This window comes from Echinococcus granulosus (genome assembly GCF_000524195.1).
Source record: "Echinococcus granulosus chromosome Unknown EG_S00239, whole genome shotgun sequence".
Classification (NCBI taxonomy): Eukaryota; Metazoa; Platyhelminthes; class Cestoda; order Cyclophyllidea; family Taeniidae; genus Echinococcus; species Echinococcus granulosus.
In genome coordinates this window covers 128-25,946 of record NW_020170619.1, presented here as the reverse complement: position 1 = coordinate 25,946, position 25,819 = coordinate 128, and the positions used below count along the sequence as shown (strand labels likewise).

Below are 25,819 nucleotides of genomic sequence, written 5' to 3'. Positions count from 1 at the left end.
AAGAATAATCAAAATGACATTTTTAAACATTGAGCCTCTAAGCTCCCTTCTTTTGCCTACGAATTGGTAAACTTTTACAGACAACCCGGCCATAAATGACCAACTAAAAGGAAGTACGGAAAAGTCTAGTTTTAGATTCACCGGAACAATACGTATTTGTTGAATTTAACAAAATCGTGGGACGATTATTCCAAACTAAAGAACTTAAACGTTGCCTCATAACAAAACAAATCACTGGTCTTAAATTAGGGTACTATTTAAATTACTTTTGCCAATGTAAAGCTTGAATTAAACGCTTTTTAATTTTGCTCATGAGCCTTATTGAACGAGTTTCATGGACTGCCTATTAATTTAGAATTGAAAGTGCTAACTCACTAAAAGGATTTGAGCATAAATACTAAGTAAAAACAATTTTGAAGATACACGATGTCTTTTCAAGAGATTATTAATTGCTTTACGACTAAGTTTCCTGTATTTTCTCAGTTACCCTTTACAAGAATGTCACTTTAACTGAAACTTCTCAAATAAACTACAATATACCGAGCATATACATACGGGAAAAGAATGACTAAATCTAACACAAAATCTATTTTAGAATAACAAGAAAAAAAACGGAAAATAAAGTGTGGGAACCAGAGCGAATGGCTGGGTTTATTGTGATATGCTTCATAAATATACAACTTAAGACACTGGCAAGATATGTAGTCAGAAACTGAGCGACTCGTCATTTGGTCAGTAATAACTTACCAGGTGAAGAAGAATCCGTGACATAATCTGTAAGTTAGAAAACTGTTTTACTAAAATTTGACTAAAATAATTGCTCCACCATGTGGGCACAACCAATTTATTTCCATTTTAGGGTAAATTAGCCATAAATGAATAGAATTAGCTGACTGAGGATAAAAATATTTATGAAGAAATGAACATCATCCCACCCAAGGGGAAGTGGGCATAATTAACGCAGGTTTACTTCGATAAGTTGTGCCGAAAATGCGATAACATATTTGGCTCCCAATATTGCTTTGAGTGAACTGATCAAACACAATTACTATTCTATAAAATTCAAGTACTTTATTTATTAATGCAAATCGTAAAAAGTATTTTAGGAAACCATCAACAGTAATGTGATTCGTTGGGAAGATATCACGGGTATTTTGATCATGGAAAACGGTGGATCAAATTAGTTATTTAAAAGCCCGATGACAAAGTGAAAATAAGTGTTATTACTAATAAGAACTACAAGCCTAGGCAAGAATTGTTCTAAGGCCATAAATGTACAAAGAATTTTTGGAACTTCTAGATTGACTTCACTTCAAATATGGCTAGACTAACCATTTCTGCTTTGAATCTCACCAGGGTGCATCTCAGCAGGATCTATTCCGGGGACGAGACTTTTATGATGGGACGGCGGCATAAGCGGTACCTTCAAACTGTTATCCGTCTTTGGCAGCTTTGCACCAATAGAATTGCGTTGTTGCTTTGATCTTCGTCTGGAAATTGGAAGAGTCGCCCTTATTTTTATTCATCGATAGAACATCACTAGTCCGAAAACTTATCAAAATCATGAACTTGTCGGTGAAGATTCTCAAATCATTCATTCTATTGCCATTTCAGAAATATGATTCCACAACCCGATGTTATTAATGAAAACAAGTTACCCTATGGGACTGGCAATAAAGGGAGGACATATTTAGAGCCCGACACCAGATTATCAATAAATTGTTCAGAAATATGTTATCTCCCTGCCAGCCTTCCAAACGCATTGAAATACATTTGGCCCGTTGTCCTGTTAAACTCGCTCATAAACCATTAGTGCTTCTCATTCAGAGAGGTTTGACCGGTTGCAGTGTTAAAATGATCTCGGTTTCACCACATAGCCTAATGACTTGTATCCACTGCATACACCGACTTTAACACCTTTTATCAGTGCATTTGAAAAATCATTACAATGCCGATATGTCAGTTTACGTATATTTCACCATATGTTTCAAATGATACTCAAAATAATGGTAATCATTTGGACATTAGGTTAAGTTACAAACCTACCAATCAATATGTAACAAGAAGTGGGGTACAATAATTTTGCTTGATGAATATCTGTAATAGCGTATTTTATAACCTAAGGAATTTACTGAAATGAAAGATTTAGTACCAAAGTGTTTATCACGCAAACAAACTGCCTTAAGTGGTGTTTGTTTTAAGTACTGGGGATGTATACACACTTCTAGACAAGTATTAGCTAGGAGGCGGGCGAACGCTTTTTCTACAACATACATAAGTTAACTGAGCCTAAAATAGATACTTCTGGGAAACAATGATTCATTGCAAAAATAGTGGAAGTAACCTAAATTCATCAAAAACATGCAAAAAGTGTTGCTATTGGCAAGTCAATTACAAACACCGCTTGATCAAGTCGAGGTGAAGTTATAATGGCTATTCAATTAACCGGCAAAGTGTTCATGCGACGTAAACTGTAGGTGAACCTATGCGGTTATAGCCTGTGATATGTCACTTGTGAGAATCAGGAGGGCGTTTCACAGGAGTCAAGAAGCCCGCTTTACGTGTTTTGCCAAATTTAAGAAATACTTTTAAGCAATGCATACGGATAAAAGAAATCCAGTACTTGTTTATAAAGATGAAGGCTAAGTAAGTTGATTAAGTTTTTAAAAGGGGTTAGAGTAATTCTGTTTATTCAGAATATTGAGAGTCAAATACATCACTTAAAGGCCTCAAACATTCAAATAGTGTTAACAAACCTGAAAAAACACTGCACAGCAATACAGACGAGGGCAACCAACGCGAGACCAATAATAACGGTAACGAGGATAATGGTGAAAAAAGACGGACCGGTACGATTTATTACACCATTGGTGGAACTCTCACCGCCACTTCCAGCTAAATCGGAAATGCCATTCGCCTTGGTGACTATGAGGCTTTCCTCAGGAGTAAATGTAACAGACCATCGACTTGAGGAGCAATAATTGGGATTTATGCTATCCTCGTATTCATCGCCTTTGTCAACAGAGTCAGTGATAATTTTGGATCCGGCTTGATTTCCATTGTAGTAACTAAGATTCGGCCGTTTATGAAGAGGTACGGCATACTGAACGTCCGGATATATGCATGCTAGAAGTATTGCCTAAAATAATTTAAAAATATCCACAAAAAACCAGGATAGCGAAAAAAAACTAAATTTTAGAACCACTCATTTCTGAAACTCGAAAAATTGCAATCTTGTGATTTTATTTCATACGAATTTGGAACCTGTCTGTGATCATTCCAGAATTTAAATATTCTCGCATTGCTAGCATGCCGCATTATAAATCTATCTCCAAGGTAATGGTTCTCAACTATCATAAATTGTCAATGATATTATAAGGTGCTAAAATTCATTATATTGATTACTGACATCTTAGAAAAATTATCTTCTATATGAAGGAAATGAGGATAGAATGTGGCCGACCTTCTGTTTCATTATGATGAAATATTGTTTCGTGAGTAAGTGTCTTTTACCCCAAACCACGCAAAACCAAGGAGGTAGATTATGTGCATTCCGGAAAACTTTTGGGCAATCCACCCAGAGATAAAATACATTGGTGACTTTTCTCTATGCGGAGAGCGGTTTACCCGTACAATTGATGTCACAACTCCGCAATAAATTTCAGCTGGCAAGTACATTATACCTTGTAGCGCTTTCCCCTTGACAGCCTACAATCATATAACAGTATATCTGAGTGATATTGACTTGAGTCATCGTCGAGTATCTTTGATGAAGCTCTGCCAACTTCTGGAGACACTTTCCAAGCCACCGAGCGCCGATTCCGTGTGAATTCCTCCCGACCACCAACTTGAATTTCCAGCTGGGTTGAATCGAATGCCAATTGAGTAAATTCCGCCGCCACACGCGTTTCAGCCTTGTTTACACCCGGTGCTATACGCAAAAGCTGAAAATTTAAAAATTTACATCGTTCCTACCAAATTTACGTTCTTCAACCAGGCTAAATATCGTTTTACTAATTCATAAAATATCAAAGCTTACAAATTGTATGTTTGTCGGCTACGTAAATTAAAAAGGTGAAATAAATGGCAGAGATTTACGTTTGACTAAGCTTTAAGATAACCTCTGCGATTAACTTGAATCCAGGATATGTTTGGCCTATAACTCCATTCACTGGGAAAAATACCTTTTTTGCGCTAGAAGTCAAAGGAAACAACAACAAGCATTTGGAAAGTGTTCGCAACTATCAAATTAATGAAACTTGCATTCTACAGGTGCATTTTTCTAGAAATTATGGAAATCTAAATGAGGACAAAAATCATCCGTCCAAGTCACTGTTGCAATTTCATTCATAACCTGACATATTGAATCAAATTGTGATCAATCTCTGTGGTAAAACATGTATCGTCAATTGTATAGGGATCGTAAAACATACTTCACTGTGCCAATCTATGTGGTCCGTCGAAATTAAGACTCCGGCACGTTCCAAACTACTGATAATGAGGTAGTATCGACGAATTGGTCCCAAATTTTCACTAACTCGTTGAAGACGCACTAAAACTTCATTAGTGTCCGCCTTGAATGCTACAGGAACTGGTGCTGTGATGTTCACAGGTGCTGCGAGAAAAAAAGGAAAAAATAGCTTATGAAAACAAAATTTGGCAAACTTAGTTTCCCAGGCAGAAAACACGATATCTCAAATCCTTTAAGCGAACCCCGATTGGCTTGAAAAGCAAGATATGGGTGCACTGTTTATTTCTACTCAAATATTTTGACTATCTTTTTAAGGTCAAATACACTTACCATTTTCAGGTTCTTTCCACATCCAAAGATCTGACAGGTAATGTGAACAGTTTTCCTCCCATTATTTGTTTTTTTTAATGATTTCGTTTAGTAACCAAATAACTAATGTTTATGGTAAGATCAACACCCTCAACAACAATCCACTAAATGACTAATAATGCCTAATACCCGTTGCCGGAAATGAAAGTGTACAGATTCACTCTGAACGACAATCGTTTTGCGTGGAACACCTAGAGGATTACCGATGAAAACTTATCATGACTATCAAGCAGAAGCATAAGCTCCATTACTCATATGTGTCTCTATCATTGCATAAAACGGGTTGTATTTTGATGGAAAAAAGCAAAAAACGGGACTCTGCTCAAATTAAAATCTCAAATAGGTAAGCGCCTCCGATGAACTCTCAAGGACTTGAATTAAGGTAGAGTAACCCACTTAAATGACGTAAATTAACATAGATTAGTCAAACTATATGCAACTGCACACTTTAAGACATAAAAGTATTAATTACGTGTTTCAGAGGTTTTTAATTGATTAAACTTATGTGGTCGATCGGCCATTGGCTGAAAGGCATGATAATTATGAGGCCTTATGGGTACAGAGGCTTATTTATTTATTAAATCAGTTTTTCTTGGAGTTGCTTTACAAATGGCGCTAAAGTCTTGTCGTAGGGTGATGAACCTCTGTCTTTCTCATAAACCATTAATGTTAATAGTCTCCAATCACAAGACCAAGTTTACAAAAATATTAATTATATAATTTGTGCCCTCATATTCGTGATTTTATAAAATAAAACCAGTTAGAACACATGGAGAATCCGAAAATTTTACTTGACGATGTGTGGAAAATCCCAGGAGGACCACCGAGCAGACAGCAATTTTGAGTTATTTCTTCCCATAAATCACTTATAGATCAATGGAGTCGGTGCAAAGCGAATACGGTCCTTAAATATATGTCCACTATTAGTACTATGGAAAGTGATTTGTGGAAAGGATCTGTGCATCTTCTAGCGTTCACATGAACAAATTAATAGAGGAAAAGGCTATAGCTTTTAGGCCAATTATCATCCGCTTAGAGAAATTTCGAATAATTCACATTGCCCAAGGGAGTCCGTACTTCTTTGTGCACCTAATAGTGGTCTTTATTTCGCTTCCATTTAATATAGTATGCTAAAATAGCTTTATGGCAACCCATTTAAATATGTCGGAATGTGTCAGCATCCCGATTACCAATTTCATAGTAATAAAATGATTTAAATTAGTGATTTCTCACATCGGAATCCAAGCTGAGAACAACTCAAAACATACAGTTTGACTTCTTTAAATTACAGTGTTTTGGTTACAGGTCTTATGTCTGAGATCTTTATAGCTAACTTTAGCAGGAGTATAATGAATCAGGTAATAGACGGTGAAGCGGCTGTCGATGACAAGATATAGCCTTTTCTTCCATATTTTGATAAGCCTTGATGGCCACACTCATACTGATAATGAACGAAAGAAGAGAGTATTTGACCGGAGTTGCTGTAAAAACATCAGACTTGATATTATTTGTGCGTGAATTATACTAAGCACTTCACAGGAATTTCAAATAAGCTTTAAACAAATTAAGTGAATTTATTCAAAGTTATTTGAAGACAAACTGACAAAAAAATGAGTATTTTCAATTGCCTTTCTTTGTTAATAGGGCTCACAAGCATCATCTTGGAAAAAATAGATTTCATCGGCACAGTACAAACATCCATACCACCGCAATGCACTTACGGTGCATTCTAGTTCGGCAGCTTGTCCGTTCCCACAGAGCTTCCGCTTCACCTCTTTGCCGATCGCTAAGAGTCTCGTAGACGGGTCGTACCTCAATGTCGAAAACGGCATTTGGTTCCAGTTTGTCGATGGTATGTACTAACAAAGAATCCTGGTCTCTAAGCCGAAAGTCATTTTGGAGTCCCAGGTGTTCACCAAAGGCGGACTGCTTCGTTAAGCTAACAGTCAATTTTTTCGGACCCAAAGTTAGTCTCACAGGGTCATTTAGCTCATTAGTGAATGATTTGATACCACTGATTTGAATCTGTAATAAAAGAAGTAATAGTTAAGAGCTACTACAAGGCAAAGCTGAAAATAATAGCACAAGTTAAAATAATGAACTTTTAAGTCTGTGAGAAAACTTTGAAAAATCTTTACTGCAAAAAACGTTTACTTGTTCTGCACACATTTGAAAGTACATTTGTTGGTAAAAGAAGAATAAAATTATAACATCATTGGAATTAGAGTTTGATTTTTATAAATCCCTCCGAAATAATTCAATAAATTACCTTCAGAATTGTAATCAGGTGTATATTGAAGAAATTATATTTACGGAAACCGAGAAACTGTATAAATACATCGTGATTTAATTCAAATTGCCTTCGGCAAAAAATTCGAGAACACTTTTGTCAAGTTAGAAGGGTTCCGTGAATGACGAATATAAGAGCTATTTTTAACTGCAGTTGATGACTTTTTGGGTTGAAATTTCGCGTAGGTTTGAGGGAGAACTGTCAAAATCTCCTTAGACACACCGAAACCTTAAGAAAAAGTTAATTACAGACGAAAGTAGTGGAGCTTTTAGGTTTAATCTTATTTTAAGATGCTTTAAAATTATTCCACCTATTTCTGCTCCTTAAACTGGATCAAAAATGGGATGTACTAATTTTCTTACAACTTTAACCAGGAATGCAAGCGCACATGGGTTTATACAACAAACATCTTCCTTGAACATATAATTCACCTGAAGTTCTATCGATATTTCAAATGTTTATAATATTTTCTAAATAATGCGTTCACTTTTTAGGTGACGGTCTTACTAGAGCATTTCCTAAATACCTCATACTCCTTCAGCACGCGCTGATCTGGCGGTGGCAACCAGGTAACCTTGACACTGGCCTCCGCAGGATTAGTAAACTCCAACGGCTTCACACCAAAACAGCGTAAATCGGCCACGCGACGTGGGTGATAAACGCTGTCCTGACTCTCGCCTACCATAACCGGATCGCTCCAGTTACCAAATCGTTTATCAGTTCCACGTGATTGAATCTTGATGTTGTAACTCTCCGTTGGCGAAACGTCATCCAAAGTAGCCATCGTCACTGCCCCTACCTCGAGAACTCGCTTCCTAGAAGGGTCCACCACACTGTCATGTGCTGCATAGCAGATGCGAAAACCTGTCACCGGCGTGGACCGCTGCTGTAAGTCACTGCTAATATGGTGGGTCGAACGACGCGGAAGACTCCAAGTTACCTTGATTTGGCGTTGATTGATCCGTTCAGCTTTTATTTGTGTTGGAGGATCTGGAACTAAAGCAAAAGTTGCAACTAACTCAGCATTAGCTAACGACAATTTCACATGGTGAGAGCTTCATTAAAAGTGCTTAAGGCTGCCTTAAGGAAGTCATAACACAAATGACTTTGCGTTTCGTTCGAGGACACTACCCTTCTTTGTAACTATGAGATGATGTAATATGCATCGTGTGTAAGCAAACAAGAATTTTGTTGAGTCAGCGTGAGTCTAAAACTTATTAGTTTTAATTTGTAACTTAAAACTATTATATTAAAATATTTACAGACGTCACGCCTACTAAATAAACACTCATATAGCAAAGAACAGAAAAATCCCCTCTAACACATTGTGTATGGTTGGCTCACGGTCGGCTGTTGTTCGGAGAGTGTTTGAAGCTGACCAGGGTCCCGGACCTGAACTAGTAAAGGCTCTGACACGAAAAGTGTAAACTGTTCGCTCTTGTAGATCATCAATCCGTAGAAAAGTTTGGGTGGTGTTTTGATAATTAGCTGTGTTTTGTGGTGAGCCGAACTCATAGTAGTGCACCTAAACAAAGGAGAATGCATTGTTGAATGGGCTTGAATTTGTATCATTTTACATGTATGTACCATTACACTGTTATTAAATGTGTTAGTAAGCCTTCATTGGTCTGTAATTTTTTTGAAAAAGGGTTCTTAACCTTCTCGCTAGGGGAAAATGGTAAGTTAAAAAAATTCTCACTAAGATGCATAAACAGCGCCCAGTTTTTAGGATTGCTGCTGTTACCGTAGCGACCGTATTTTGAAGACTCGAGCGTTGTTTAACACGACTATGGCTTCACAAATCAAATTCCAATAGCGTCTTTGGGGAAAAAGCATAACTTCCGTACTATCTCATTGAAGAGCCCGAATCTAAGTCACGTTTCCTACCACTCAAATGCATATCATTAAAAAACGGCAATTTTGCTTAACCAAAATGAGCACGCCTGTTATTTCGCTTCTATAGATTTACAAAATACCAACGATATCAACGGGTCTTCACAATGGCAAGTAATGGTGCAGGAGTTTATTTTTACTGACTGCAGCCCCAAAATCATACACTTATTTGGAATTACAAAGTTTCATCAACTGTTTAAAGCGCCTCATCCAAAACACTTAGGCCGCACCTATTTGCTTTCCCTTATGCTTGAGTACCCTTTTTCAACGTCTATACCTCAGTGTTTAAATATTCTGACATAATTTTAGCGATATGTAGCAATGCATAACTGTACAAATAAGATGCTAAAATGTACGGCTTGGAATAAATTTGCACACCATAACGAAAATTGGAAAAAATGACATATGTATTTGAAAGTGCTGGTTTTAATTAGTCATTCTGGCATAATATCTGTCCAATTATAATCCACTAATCTTGCTTTTAATTCTTACATTATCTTAATTCATTTCCATGTATTGGCATACTTTAATAATTTCTCGCGTTGAACATCACAATCTTGTTTAAGTGAATTGCTAAAAGTGATATAGCGAAACATCACTTTTTTAACATACTTTATTAAACTGCTTTAAAAAGGGGAAAACTAGATGCCTTCTTTGATATTTCATGCACTCTATCCTAAATGAAATAGAATGCTGAAGTGTATACTTTAATACAAGATTAGTGGTGCTTAGTCCTCATTCTTCAAATACTGCACATTCCATCCAAACCAATGGTCAACCCTAAATAAGCATTTTTTTTGCGCACTAATACTATAGTAACATAAGTTACCGGGAAATCATTTCGTATTGTTGAGGGCTTACCTGGTAGCCAATTATGATTCCATTTCTTGATTCCTTTGGTGGGGGAGACCACGAGATCTCAACTGAATTTGTAGAAAGACCCCTTACGCGTAAATGCTGGGGAAAACTGCCTGGAGCTGTTTTACGTTTGAACCGAGAAGGCATAAGAAATAAAAATTAGAAATGAGCGTGAATCTACACAAAACTGGCCTCGTTGTAATTCTAGTAATCAGAAAAATGCATCACATCGGTGAAAATTGCATGAATGAAAGTATTTACAACAATCGTACAGCATTAATCAAAATTCCTTGTTTAGTAGTATATGCGATGGCAGAATTTCCAGGCGCATGCTTAATCCATTTTAGTAAGATGATTGTACAAATCAGAAATACAGTCCCATTTGAATAAAGTGCCCAGAATTAATCATCCGGAATCTGTTGATCATTTGACTAAATATTATCATAAGCTTATCGCAGACCTACATTTCTTGATTCGTAGGGTTGGAACCGAATTCATACCCCCGATATGGATACGTTTATTTTTAAGTGTACTGCATGTCACCAATTTTTTTATGTAATTTGACTACCAAATAAAGGGTCGTGGACGTGCTGCAGAAAACCAACAAAAATTTAAAATTCATTTCTCCCCAATTGATTTACCTGGTCATGATAAAAGCCTTTAATTTTTTTAGAACTACAACGCTGTCGATTTACTGCGCTTCTCGTAATGAATGGTGAAGCGTGTCAATTAAGTGAAAAATGGGATAAGTCACAAGCATAACTAGATAAGCTTACCTTTTGAGTATTTAAATACTAACTTTAATGGCATTTAGCACTCATTTTATGCTGATTCATTTAAAATATTGACAAAATAGAACTATTTTTACAACAAAAATAATTATCACAACTATGATGAAATTGTGGAAATTACCTGGGTCTCCACTACCTCTTACTAAAGGTACTTGGATATAAGCCAACATTTTCGCCTTTTTAACAACGTAATACGCCAATTTCACGGCAAAATTCTGGCAGCAACTAAACTTCTTTGCTCCCTATTTAGTCGTTTATGTTATGGTGTCAGAAATAAAGCATCTCTTAAAGTAATCCCTTCTATAGTTTTCAGTGATTACCAAGATCTTTCTGCTAACCCATAATTATCCGCGATTTCAAAATCAGCATAGAGTCAGCAAATGCCTGCCAACAGTAATACAAGTTAATTTATTTAAGGTATAAAAACTCACCATTTTCTGGCGTCGTTATATTTAAATGTGCTGGAACACCGATGTCGATGTTATTGTAAGCGGCAACTTCGAATTGATAAATCCTTCCGAACTCTAAAATTAGGCTTTATTTTAGTATTGCTTAAAATGGATTGCACATATCCCAGAGCATTCATTACTTTGCTTACTATGTAAGAACAACATTTAAAAAATACAATTGGTTTAAAATAGAAGAGGTGCAATTTGGACAACTAATTGGACTTCTTCTACTTTCTTTGAACGGTGATTGTCGTGCGGAGAAACGCATAATTTGCAATTTTTGGGGCGAAATTAGGGTTACAATTGTGACTTAATATCTCAGAAGGTTTATTGTTGTAACAATACTCATCAACTGCGGGCCTTCATGGAGTCCCAGTAATTAAATCAAATGAGTTTTCAAAAATGAATTCCTGCACATTATATTGTATGAGATTATTAATGTTTTACATGAACAATTGTTTATTTTTTGCTGTTTTTACTTAAATTTCCACGCACTATAACTGGACGTCTTTTATTTTATGACCAACATTTTGGGGAAATGTTTTACTGATTATAAAATGAAAAGAAAAATATTGAATCAAATTACCAGGGAACATTACTTCTGCATAATCTTGTTCCTCCTAAATTAATTCCTACATTGCTTATAATAATTTAAAAAATGCACATTAGCAAAGCCTCTCCTCATACTGAAATCAAAGAAAAGATCACCATTTATTCACTTGAGCATTAAAACTTCATTTCAACTCCTAAAAGTGCCTAAACCTAACGACACATATTTTCAACTATAGATACTACAACCAAGTGTTTAAAAAAAGAATATTTACGAAATTTAAAGAATGGCAGCCTTTCTTAAGACTGCATTAGACAAAGAGGAGCTTTCAATTTCTACTCTGAAAATGAATAATTATTGCAAATATGCAATGCGTCTTTCGATGCCCTTCTATCAATAAGGGCTAAGCACGGCGTTATGGTGCTTAAGGAAGAAAAGTTTGGGTTGAGTCACCACGCGAAATAACACAAAGCAATTAGTCTAAGGTAGAATGGCAACTGTTGCAGCCGTAGTTACACACTAGCCTTACCTATCGACAGGATGATAACAGCGACTAATAGGGTTTATATAGCTTTCTATGGAATGGGCAGTGCTAACTTGCACGGTGATCCGATAGTGTATTTACCAGTCAGCTGTTGGTTGCTAGCTTATGATTTTTTGCCTTTTGTATGCTCACCCACCCTTTACGTCTCTTTGAAAAATAGATTAAAGGACAAACATATGAATTAGGTTTGGGAAAAAGTTTGCCTGCATCTGCTGAAGTGTTGTTTAAACGGATCTAGCATATTTACACTTCATCAAAATCCGTCGTTAGATAAAAATGGATGATTGTTGAATTATTTGGCTTCAAGAACTAAGGCCATTTATTTATTAAAAATATTCGTGGAAATTTGACGAAATTCTTAAAATACGATTAAACTATAAAAGTAGTGCAGAGCAAGCATTTGCTGTTATTCAAAATACCATTTGGATAAAATTTAACGTATTGTCAATTTCAGTTATCTTAAATATTAGTATGTGATTTAAAGTGTAATTGATAAAACAAAGTTGGGGTAAATTTTGTAGGTTAAAGCCAAAACCGTTATCTTAAAATAGATTTTAAGAGAACCGGAGCAAAATGTACCCATATTAATGCATTTTCAACAATTTTTCTTAATTTTGTTCTGTCAAGACTAATTAATTTCCATCAACTTATGCACATGTGCCAAAAATCATGCGTACAGGAACAAATGTAAAACACTTGGGCATCCAGAAAAAACCTAAAGTTATATTTAACAATATTTTAGTTAGTAAAGTCTTAAAGGCACGAATTTCATTAAAAGCAATTAGCTTTAGTCACTGATAGTGTCAAGACCGTTTTAATCTCGGCTATAAAGATCACGTTTTATCTTGTAACCTTTTCATCGTAAACCAGTTTTTATTTAAGTAAAATGGGAAACTCATCCAGGCTCTGAAACTACTTTGTAGTTGCAAATTTAGAAACGGTAATGTGCATTTTACGTTTGCTGCCATTCCTAAAACCAACCACAAGTGGATATTTTGATTTAAGGCAGGTTTCATCTATTCCTTACGAACATATATAGTCCTGTTAATTCAATACCGTTCATTGTTAGATGTTATTATTGCCTGAGTACTTTATTACCAGTAAGTTAGTAATACAAATTTTCTAGGAATAACTTAATAAAACGAAATCTGCTATCCTTATTGATGTTCAATGCTAAAGAGCATTTTGCTTAATAGATTGCTACTTTATCAAAATTGAATATAACTCTACCATAAGAGCATTATGGGAGTGCGGTTAATATGTAGCTCTAGTTTTTTGAGTAAACTGGAGTCGCGTAACTCGAAAATGGTGTCATATATTTGATTATTACACTAAAATGTAAGTGCAGGCATATTAATAAATTAAATTCAAGGGGTTCAGATCAAACAAATGAGATTATCACTATTTACTTAAACAGTTAAAGGTTGAATATGTGGCAGCGTATATATTCCTCACCCGGTAAAAGTTCTTGGTCTATCATTTTAATGATTTGTGAAAAAGTGTTGATTTCGTAATGTATGGTAAGAACATAAACTGTTTTTTTTAATACTGATTCTCAAACTAAAACGTATAATTTAATAAATCCACTTGAGAAACAAACCCCTTACATGTTTTGAGCAACACCTTCAGTTTTTCGATTTTATTTGCTATCAATTCGTTTACTTCTATTTTTGATTTATAACCATGTGCAGACAAAACCTATTACGTAATAAATATAAAAACAGACGTAGCGCTTTCAAACTAAAGCTAACGTTCCGAAGAGTGCCAAAGTTGCATGTGAATCTATTGTCATTAGAATGAACTCGTTCAGCTGAGATAACGCTAATCTATTACTGTGAGCTTATAACAAATTTACACAACTATCGGAGACACACTTGCATTAACATCCCTGTGATCTACTCAAAGGTGGATGACAATTATATCTATTTTCCAATAAGCTTCTTGATTTGTAGAAGATATAGCAGATCTGAGCATTTTGACTTCTTAACTTCCATAAAATTTAAGGATAGAAGTAACTACAGTAAGAGCCTTATTAGAAGATGTGGCGTTGTAGATCAGCACTTGATACACATTTCATCTTACTGACGTTTACCAGATAAGGGGGCAATTTTCCACGTCTGAGTAAAGATGGTGCAATAAGAACGAAGGATATCGTTTTCATAATAAGACTAAATTATGACGAAACTTCAATTATGTAGCCCCAAAAAGTGTAATTTATAATTTATGAGATAAAATAAAACAACCTCTGCCGATCTCTAGTTACCAATTAATTGATCAAAAAATAAAGCATATTGAAAACAACCAAAAGCTTATATAATTCTGAGAGTTTAGTCCAAAATTCCTAACCAGAAATATTACCTTTGCAACAAAAAACTACGTTTTATTGGGATCATGAAAATTAATAACATATATACAAGGGTGTAAGTTGTTTTTATAACCAGGATAATTGTATTTTTAACTCACGAATGTTATCAATCTGCGTAGATGTGTATGAGGTTCCAGTGACATTCCGTCTGACAGCATGAGTTGGAGTAATCTGTGCACCATCGCTTAATTTTCCAGCTTTTCCTTCTGCTGGCTTTGTCATCATTAGCAATTCCGGGGGCCCAACTAGGCGAAATGACACCTGGTAACCCTTAAGTTCGCCATGGGTCTCAGCTGGAGGCTTCCATCTTAACTTTAATACAATATAATCCCTGGAAAACCCGCCACCAGTCAAGGCTGTCTCCTTCTGAAAGTTATCCAGTGTTAAATCTTGGGGTGGTGAAGGCACTAAAAAACAAAATCCAGGGTCCTTCTGACAGGGGTTGGTGCTAAGCTTAAAGTAGGGATGGTTTTGGACATCAGTATTAATCGGTCCAGCCGCTCCGAGCAGTGCAACTGTGAGAATGTAGATAATGCAGGGCATATGGGCTGTTTGGAGTAGCATAAGAAGTAGGAAGCAGGTTGAAGCGTCTATTTTAAAAGTACGACTTGTTGTCGGGAGAGCTAAATGACCAACCAGAGGAACGGACCAGTCAAATTTGCGAAACACGGTTTTGTCAGCGCGCATGTGTCCTACGCTAAACACTTGTAAGAATATAGGGGCTTACTCACGTAGGCACACAATTCCCAAAATCCAAAGATTACAGCTTATTGAGCACTAGTACGATATTTAAAAGGCAATTGCACAGTTCTGATGGTGACTTTTAAAATGTTTATAAATGATAATATGTTAGATGTTGTTCATGTACTCTAGATAATATAACTGTGTAAATCGTAGAAAATTAGGCGATAGGACTAGTTATGCATCCATTTTGCTTTAAAGCACAATAAATTAGCAAATTCACTGTAAAATTCAAGCTTATTGCTTAGTGGGATAAGTGAATCTGTGTTAAAAGCTCTAATTCTTTTTACCACTACTAGTATGCATTCGGGCTTATTGAAAGAGGATATAGAACTGAAAATGCAAAATCATTACCTTATCAGTAGGCTTATGTTGCGCAAGCAGTGCTAAACGATTTTATGCAATCCTAAGACAAAAAACAACAAGATATCACTTAATTAATTGTGACTGAAATTCTCTTGAGGAATTTTGCATAAAAGAAAGATTAAACTGAATCAGTGCATCCAAGTTGGAAGTAACCTAAAGTTTACAAAAGGAGTTTAACAGAGAAGTTTACTTTCTAGAATGCTCTAAACTTCATCTTTGTCAAGGTTGCTTAATTGGCTCCTAACTATTAAACAATTTTTAAGCAGCTAATTATTGAACTACTACAAGATTATTCTACTACCATTCATATAAGTAGGTATGAAGTGTGTTCCATTTGGTAAATAGTTGTGATACTTCTTTGTGTAGGCAGCCTTTGAAATTGGGCAACAAAGCTTGGATTTACCATAAATTCTGTTGTTTGATAAACAAGACCCTGGGAACTATAAAACAGCATTTCAAAATGCACAAAAATAGGTAAATAAAGCATTAAACATTTAGCCGTAGGAACCCACTGAGAAGATTCGAACAATAATGACAACGAGCTACTAAATTCAGCACAGTTCAGGTAGAGATAAACATGGTCTAGGGTTTTCATTACTGTCGGTACTTACTTTTAAGCTTTATTTTGTTTCAAATGGAAGGGAGCCATTCCGCAGTTAACCAGTGCGAAAGTTTTAACAACGGCTAGTTAGTAAAATGATAGAATAATTTAGCAGGTCTTCTCAAAAAAAGTAAAGAACCCCCCTATTTTTTTGGTGCATTTTATTTAAATGTCTTTGGATTACCAAGTAAAACATGTTGCGCAGCTTAAAAACGCCATACCGCCTCGTGATGTGTAGACGATGAAATATTAGTCAGACGACCGTTCCTTCCATGCTTTTCTTCACGACGTAGGACAAAAAAGCCCTTGGATGTGTATATATGTGCACGCATATTTTAGTGGCAACATTCCGCCATTTTTCATCTGCTCTAAAGAAATTTATTCTAACGTGGATGTTGAATTAAAGGCCTCAATCTTAAACTGCATAGGCCTTGACGTTTATAGTCTGAGGGGGAAAATAAATGTAGCGTAGGTTTGCGGTAATGTCTACACAATCATAAAATGTAATATTAATGAATTTGATTGAAATTTTTATTGATGGACTACGTTTATGACAATTGTTGAGAGATAATAAAAAAGGATGACTATGAGTGGAACCTATTTTCTTCTGCTTTTATCCTAAAATACTGTTGAAGTGTAAGATTAGTCACTTCATTGTTTTGAAGATATATTTAAGAATTACCCTATTAAATGGTACAGGCACTTGGTCAAAAAACCATTGTATAGTGTTCGATATGTTAATGGGTTGGAAATTAGCGCACAGCGCGTGAGCATTTACTAAAATTCTTCGAAATTTGCTCACATCATTAAAAATATCCTGTACCGAATTAAAATTTGGAAAGAATAAAAAAATAACTATAGGCGATGTATATTTTTTCATTTTCCCTAATATTCGGTCTTTACGAACAACGTGAATAAATAGTTGGCAAAGCACTCGAATATATTTGAAAGAAACCTGTTTATAGTATTGCATACTTTATTCTGAATAGCAATTTTTATAGTAAATATATTTTCCTCAGCATCTCAATATTTTAATTAATTTTTAGAAGCAGTCTAGACCAAATCCCAAATCCACTTCAATTTTCAATTGTCATCATCTTAATGTAACAACATAATACTTGCTTTACCTGGACGCCATTGTTGTTGCGTAAATGTGTGCTTATGGACTCATGCTTTCTCAACTCTATCAATAACATTATGTTCAATGTTATGTGCTTTGCATCTTCCTCAAGAGTAGTCCCTTTAAATTACTTCTGAACGTACAGTTACTGAGTGTACGGATTTCCAATTTTGCAGGCACACCGACGCCGTGGTGCGTTCGAGCAGAGAGGCTGACCTGGTACAGTGTATCTGGTTGAAGCATCTTGATGGTCCAGCCTGTCTGCTTGGCCGAAATCGAGATAGTAAGCGGTGTTTGAGGGAGATTTGTCACACCTATCTCACTAACAGACCGGCACTGCAATTGGTAGTCCAGAATCGTCATCCCATGCGGCGATTCTGGCGGCGACCAAATCAGCTGTATCGATGTTGGTGTAGAACTGACCCCGCGGAAATTCAGTGGTTGTGAAGGCACTTTGTGCAGTCAAGGTAGGACGAAAGCTTTAGCAAAACCTGCGCTGATATTAGTTTTACCAGTTTTGGCACAAAGGACATCGTAGATATTTTATATTGATGAGTACTGAACAGGATCGGCATGGTGTTTTATCATTCTACATGGTAATAGAATTTATTCTTGGTTATTAATTAATTTTGTAACAATTTTTAGTAATGACTTTTCTTAAGGAAGCTTTTAATTGATTTTATTTAGTTATTCAACCAACATGATTGTACAAAGTTTGATCAAGTTAAGAATTTATCACCAACCACTTTGTAATAATATTTACTAAGATTTAAGCGTAAATATTTGTCACTTAGCATCTTGTTTTGTTTGCTTACACCTAATTAACATACTCTACTACAAACCACCAATATTGTGCAGGAGAAATTTAGCTTAAATCCAAGGTTTAATTTTTAAATGGTAACAGTTAGTTTTCATCAAGACATTGATTAAGTCAATTTGTTAAATTGATAGCCTCATCTTCTAGCAAATGATTTTTAAAAAAAAAGCCTTTTTGTAATATCCGTCTGTATTTTGCGGCCGTTTTGATAAGCAAAGTGTTTTTCTGCCTTCTAACAAAAGGCAGTGAATTAATCTATTTGAATCTCTTTCAAAAAACACTCCTAATTAGGTATTTCTGGTATATTTTTGCTTCATAAAGCTGAATATAGGGCCAAAAATTGGGTTTTTGGGACAATTAAGCACACTTAGAAGGAATAAAAGATTACTTATTTCCAATATAAACAATCGGTTTCACTTTCCAGGTAAATATGCATGCTAATGAAGGTCGCATAAACTATGCATTGATACGGTTCGCCGAAACATGCGATTTACGCTCAATTTCCTTATCTTTTTTACTTCTGCTATGATAATCACATTTTCTGTCAATTTATGTTTCGACTTAATATAATAGCGTGTTGTTGTGAAATGTTTCTAGAATCGCAACTATTTGTGATAATATTATTCAAGCCTTCACAATTGCGTGTAAAATAGCACTCAAGGTGTATGTCTATGCATAATGGCACAGAGAGTGATTTTGAAAATCCTTGATTACTTGCCTAGGTGGCGTGGGAAGATTTTTGCAGTGATTATTTGATGATCAACAGGCGAGGTGCGCTAGCTCGATTGGCAAGAACGCGAGCTCTTTTTAACACTCCTGTTACTGCAGTCGTTTAAGCACACCACATTATCTGTACCATCAGGAAATCTCTGCTATCATCAAATACCGTAGCATCGGACAAAATCCACCTTCGTTGAACCTTTGTTCAAAAGCGGGGCGAGATATCATTATTTTAACGACCCAACTTGGAAATTATTCGTAGCTTGTTAGAAGATCTGCATCAAATGCCTGCAACTCCCAAGCAATGACTAACTCAATTGAATATAATGTCAATTTATGGGATCTAAACCACCACTCATGCTTAGTTTATAATTAAGCAATTGAGATAAGGTTTCACTTTAGACACACTTAAAATGAATGCAAGCGACTTTAAAAAAAACAGCCGCTTTTTTAAGCAGAAGATTAAAGATTTGCAAATAAGGTGTCTGTAACGGAATGTAGTTTTAGTAGTTTTATCTCACCATTAATTTTATAAAGTCCTTAGACAATAGATAGGAAAGCTTAAAAACAAAAATACGTAGTTTTAAAGTGCTATTTCTATGGAGGTCTAAGTTTTACCACTAAATACTTCATTGGTCAAGTCAGAATTGCAAGTTTTGGTCAGTTGGGGTGTAGACAAAGTTTAGTCACGTTTAATTTTTACGTCCTTAAGTAAATCTCTTTACTGTCTTAAATGAACTAATGTCCCCAATTATTTAACTATATTTAAAATCGACCGGTTTTTTTAAATCGCTCAAATAGTGCATGTAGGCCATTTAGGAGAGGTAGAATTTTCTCAATCTTTATTTATTAACACAACGATTCTGTTAATATTACCTAAGCTGCAAAAGAATGATATGCAGGTGGAAAGTATCAACCAGCGAATAGGCGATTGTCATTTTAAACTTATATTAGACTAAGCAACTGATGAATTTTTCTAAGAAGCTGGTTGCAAAAGTTGCTATTATTTACAATATTCAGCATTTGGTAAAAAATGTCAAAGTCGCCGTAAAAGGAATATTTCGCTTGCCAGTCAGAGAAATTTTGCAAACGCTTTATGTTTTTTTGATCTAGCTAAGGCAGCTATTACATAGCCGTACCATTTACAAGAAAATGAGTGAATTCTAAATACACTGAAGTAAAATAAAGTTCTTGTGGGAAGTACTAACCTTTTAGTAATATATTTTTCTAGCCGTAGCAAAGCGTCATTTAAAAAAAGTACCAATAATTATATAGGAACTTACTGCAAAAATAAGCATACATTGGAATTTATGTACTTTTCAACTTATCTCAGTCTACGTCAGGTTCAAATACAGCGTATTTTGGGCGTTTTTAAAATTCTACTTAATCTTCATAAAATTAATTGCTTCAGGCAAACACCTGGACTGTTTTCAATTTCGTTCCATTTGTAACTAGATTTTCTCTCAAATCGCTTGCACTAAAAGGCGTTAAAGTTACTACAAGATAGTGCTATCTTTATTTAAACTTTGTTCTCATCTCAACTTGTAAACACTAGCAAGAGATTATAATAAGGTACCTTTTAATGATATCTTAATCTGGCTTTTGAAGAAAGTGGAAATTATTGTCTGAGAATAGGCACTATTCATTTTTTCGTAAAATTAGTCACTTTAAAAAGGAAAAAAAAGGAAATTCCCGCCTACAACTGTGTTTTTAAGTCGGCTGCAGATATGGGATGCATATGACTGTTATTGGTGGATGCAGTATTTTATCGAATCACCTAGACAGTTGTATTCCACTTAAAAATTAATTACACCATTGGCTATTTGAGAGCCAAATAGCTTAAATAAAATATTGTTTACTACCAGCGAATCTATTTGTTCACAACATATAGAAAACAGGTATGTTCATTAGCTTGTATTGCTCCGTTGGTGATGTACAGATTTGTATATTTAAGTCTTCCAATATTCTAGGAATTTTCCCCTAAGTTCAAGTGTAAAAAGGAGGTTCCAATTTATTAAAACCTACCTTTATAGGCAATTTTTCTGTATTTATTGTGCAATGTAATTTACTCTTTTAGTGTGAGGCAATTTTACATCTTTTAAAGGACAGAGGTATAGATTAGTTGTATTCCTGCTTTTCGTTTGGTATATTTTAACTACTATACTACGACTCTGCCAAACACTGATAGTTTTACATTTAAATAGCATTTTTTTGGAAAGGTTAAGGCAAATATTAGCCTCTAGTTTCAAAATATCGGCTACAATATACTGTTTAATGCTTTTCTTTGAAAATAATATTTAGATCATTAGGCAAACTGACGTTTAGAATAGCTAGCACGTGATATCAGCGATGCCTACTAACGTGATGTCAAATTTCAATAGGTGCAAATGACCAATCCTTTGCTGCGATTTTAAGCAAAATTTGTATTTGGCCGAAATAGTGCACTTCAAAATCGCTATTGTGTGCATAATTGATAGTCACTATGTATTTTTCATGTTTGCTCATTTTTACTCCTTTAGCATCCTATTGGCAACACAAACCTTTTTAGTGAATTAAAAGTTTAGTTTAAGCGATCTTCGAGGAATAAAGTTCCTTATACAATTTTCACTTTTAACAATGTCGATTTGTGTACTCAACTGAATTTAAGTGAAGTGTAGAGAACAAAAGATAAAGGAAAACAAATATGGCTTTTTCCGAATGTTTCGGTAAGAGTTGTCAAACTTCTCAAAAATAATTACACATCTGGTAGCTCAACATACCCTATAAAAGGACAAAAGTTGCACCAAATGTCACAGAATAATCGGTTTGTCCCATTTTAACTCTGATTTGTAAGTTAGTAATGTCATTTCCAAATTATAATACGCACCTCCAGGGTTAACGATGACTGGAAAGGCTTCGCTCAGTGGACCATCTCCAGCTGAATTGAAAGCATTCACTTTGAGATAGTAAGTTGCCCTTTCTTCGAGTCCTTGCAGAACGGCATGAGGCTTGGTTGTCTGAAGCGTCTGCCATTGATCCAATTTATTTCGAAGTTGCGTAGAATAGTACACTCTATATCCCTGACAGGAGATAATTTAATAGCATTTTAGCCTATGCATCCTGTTGTATGTCCAATCTTATTTCCCTTTAATACAGTAAAGTTTTCCAAGGCTCTGCATTAAATATTTAACTCTAGGTGTAAACTATCTTGTCGCGCACAATACTTCAAAGAAATTCTTGAAATAAATGTGTACTAGATGTGGTGTCTCATCAGTAAAGCAGATTGTTACACAGCCCGTTGCCAATGTGTTGGAGTCATAAAGTGGAATCTACATAGGATACCCCCCTATCTGCCAATGTAATATTTAAGGCATTATTTATAATGACTTTTAATTTTATCCAAATTCCTAAACGAATTGAGCAAGAATGTGTGAATGAGAGGGGCAATAAAATTATTCTAAACTAAGCTTTTCTTTTATTTATATTTCTGTCGATTAGCGTGTTAGCATTGTCAAAAAACTTCAATTTATGAAAAGCTGTTGCTTTGAAACGATGTAGTTTGACTAATCGCCCATAATTAGGCGCAAAATACCCATTTTAAACCGATAAAATGAGGAATTGTTTGACAACATAATTTTTTAACATATGACTATTTAGTGTAACTTTTATTGTTGAGATGGTAAATATGAAAAATTTTGTTTTTTAGTTTGAATACGCCCACAGGTAAGAAATGTTACCTTAATTACAGCTCATACACCTACAATGCGCATAAATATAGGCTGGAAAATTCTGAAAACAGTATTGCCATGAGAACGCCCATTTCTATTGTTTATAACACTGCATGCATGTAGGCAAGCCAAATAAGTGAAGTTTAAACTGCCAAACATGCATTTTGTCTAGTGTTAGTCTTGCAAAAATCACCCTTTATTACGTGCTATATTCCAAGTTGGCTTTTTTTCATGAGTAGAGTGTCAAACACAACCACCAGTTTCGTCTGAGCAGAAGTTTTTGTAGTTGATTAACTTGATTTCGATTGATATAGTTACTTCTTTTACTTGCGCATGCGAAACAAAATTCTTTCCCAAAATTCTAAGAAAAAAGGCAGTATTTTTAAGATAAACATCCAGTTTTTCAGCGAGTTTAGAAATTGTTAGTACGTAAGTAACACAGTTTTTTTGCATTTTAATACAGGGCACTCGCGCAATACAAATTAACTGACACTATTTTTATCTGCTATAAATTCAAGCAGCGTAATAAATGGCTTTTATTCAGTGAAATTGCAGCCGTCACCTTTCTGTTATTCAGAACGCCTGTCATACATCACAAACCTAGATTGTATCTAGTTCCACTCATAAAATCTGGATATGCGTCATGCACACTTGATTTTATCAGTCACTGTCCACAGCCGTGTGCTCCAATATTTTTGTCTGTACTGCAGAAAGCCCGTTCTGTACTCTTCGTATAAAGTGCGATTATGTCTAAATAATGGTAATTAAGCTAAGTATATGTCCCAAGAGGTTTTCAAAAGCTAGTTTTTCAGCTACCAGTAACTACAGCAAAGGATGTGCTATATTGCCCCTTATCTGTATTTTTCAGTGATTGTTGTCAACTGAGTTCTGCTCATATAAAAACAACAATCTCACATTGTTACCTGTTGAATGAAGCAAGGATATTAATCTATGTAAACGATTGCTATATACTCTTGCCATAAATTTTGCCTTGAATCCTTTGTATCGAAATGCCAGAAAAAAGGCAATATGCAATGCAGGAAAACATCTTCTGTCCAGGGGCAAATCAGCCCACGTCAATAATACGGAGTTAATGAATAAATTATTCTGACAAAACTCGAGAAGGGAGATTAAGGTCACTATTAACGCAGAATCAAGAATAAAACTGTTAATGTATTTTATAATCAATGCTATCCTTAATAAGTAGCTACTAAGTATATCAGTTAATGTGTTCTTAACTTCAGGGCTCTAAAAAACCTATTGTTAAAATTAGTCAAAAAACCCTATCTAACAATAAATACGCTTGTAATGTTTGCCATTTATCCATTTTTAACTAATTAAAATTGAGAGGTTATAAATAAGAAATATTTATATGGGGATTTTGCACTTGATTCATTCCTATTATTATTTGGATTAAAGGCGATATAGCAAAGCATTAAAAGAACCCGAAAAACGAGACTTTAATATTTTCCTAACTAATATTTTAAACCAGTTGGTAGGTTGATAGATTAGGGGATTTAACTTTATTCTAGCCTGCATTCCTAAATAATGCTTTATTAACATTTAAAGATTTAAAGGTTATAATAAAAAATCCATACAAGGAGTTTCCCATTTGCTTCGGCAGGCGGTTTCCAGCTGATACTGATGGAATCAGAAGATGTTGCGGTTGCGTATATGGATAAGGGAGGTCCACTTGGTGCTAAATTTTAATACCCTTACTTAATTATTAAGCCATGATTACAATGGCCCTTTCAGTGATTTATAAGTAGAGGTTAGGCATTTTTTAGCATCCAATAAAGGATTGGAATCACAATCACTTACTTGCTCCTAACTTAGAAGATGGCAACAGCTATGCATCACTTAGCCTCTATTCAAATCAACACAAAACAAAACATTTTACTAATTTCTAAATCAGCTAATTTTTCATAAAACAACTAAAATGGAAATAAGTAAGGGCCTGCAATAAAAGGCTAAATTTTTTTCAGATTGATTCTGCATTTGGTCAGAAGTACTGGCACTTTAATAATTGTCATTAATTTTAAGCAAAAATTAAGTAAAGCATAAATTAGACGAATCAGAAAACCATGATGTTTGCTTGTAAACCTACTTAAAAGCCCAATAATAGTCCAACAACAAATGAAAATTTCACTGCTTGTAATCTTTAAATAGAACCTACGCATTTCCAGTGTTTTGAACGTGATTTTGTTGCTCGCATCTGAAATGCCGAATTTAGTACTCAGAGCATAGACCTCTGCGGTGTAACGATGGTCTGGTTTGAGATCAGTGACCTTAAGATGAACCGAGCCATCAGGCTGAACTTTCCACGGTGAGATGTCTGTCAACTTGCGCTTCATTGCCTGACGTCTGTTATCTGCGTCAAGGTCCGTGACGATAAGGGTGTACGAAGTGATGGGCACGTGAAGACTACGCGAGGAGTCGGGCTGAGTCCCGTCACCTGATCGGCTAGAAAACCAGCGCAAACTCGCATATGTTGGACCGCGCTCTAAACACTGAAGATCGGCTGGGGCGCGTGGCACATCTGTAGGGGCAGTATGTTATTCGTTCAGGCTCCTTTCTCTGTTTCTTGAATGAATGCATTTAATACTACTTTTATCCTATAAATTATGTGACGAGTACAGTTGGTGCGACATCACAATAACCCTCCTCAATGAATATTCTTCAAACTAAATAAAGGTGTCAGGAAAGAAATTGGAAGCCAAAATATATTCTGTAATTGCGCATTACTATGCGCAATGTTTAAATTCCTAAATGAATAAAATTACCATTCTCCCTTCAACTACACCCTAATTAACAAAAGGTCATATTTTAACGTTAAAGATAGAGTTGCTTTTCGTAATTTTATTGCTTCTCAATAAATAGTCTTGAAGTCGCACGAAACTGGTTTTGAAATTTTCTCCTCATTGAAAAGCCTTTGTCTAAGACAATCAAAAGCTCTTGGCATACTTTACTAAATAAATTTTCATTTTTATGGTCATTCAATCGCTTCATGGAAACGACTTAAACTAATAATAAAAAAGATGGAATATGAAATGGGCTTTTCTGAGAGTGTCATTTACATACGCATAAAATAATAACGGCAAAAATTGAAGGAAACAATTTTATTACTATTAAAATGAAGCAGTCTGGTTTAAGAAAAGAATTTTCAT

The 25,819-nt window shown here is 35.2% G+C and overlaps 1 protein-coding gene across 1 annotated transcript in view; it reads right to left on the bottom strand. All coding sequences in view use genetic code 11, as the record gives it.

Moving 5' to 3' along the window:
• The window catches only part of EGR_10597 (Receptor-type tyrosine-protein phosphatase delta), a gene marked incomplete at both ends in the record, with an annotated part of 33,859 nt that extends 8,285 nt beyond the window's left edge, over window positions 1–25,574 (bottom strand). The window contains 12 exons of the mRNA XM_024499846.1: window positions 1,354–1,490; window positions 2,757–3,139; window positions 3,684–3,944; window positions 4,434–4,615; window positions 6,562–6,865; window positions 7,657–8,126; window positions 8,475–8,655; window positions 9,885–9,946; window positions 14,679–14,987; window positions 17,552–17,860; window positions 24,829–25,191; window positions 25,547–25,574. Of these exons, the coding sequence (XP_024345738.1) occupies window positions 1,354–1,490; window positions 2,757–3,139; window positions 3,684–3,944; window positions 4,434–4,615; window positions 6,562–6,865; window positions 7,657–8,126; window positions 8,475–8,655; window positions 9,885–9,946; window positions 14,679–14,987; window positions 17,552–17,860; window positions 24,829–25,191; window positions 25,547–25,574 (2,989 nt within the window). The remainder of the gene's footprint in view (window positions 1–1,353; window positions 1,491–2,756; window positions 3,140–3,683; window positions 3,945–4,433; window positions 4,616–6,561; window positions 6,866–7,656; window positions 8,127–8,474; window positions 8,656–9,884; window positions 9,947–14,678; window positions 14,988–17,551; window positions 17,861–24,828; window positions 25,192–25,546) is intronic.
• Between the last annotated feature and the right edge of the window lie 245 nt (window positions 25,575–25,819).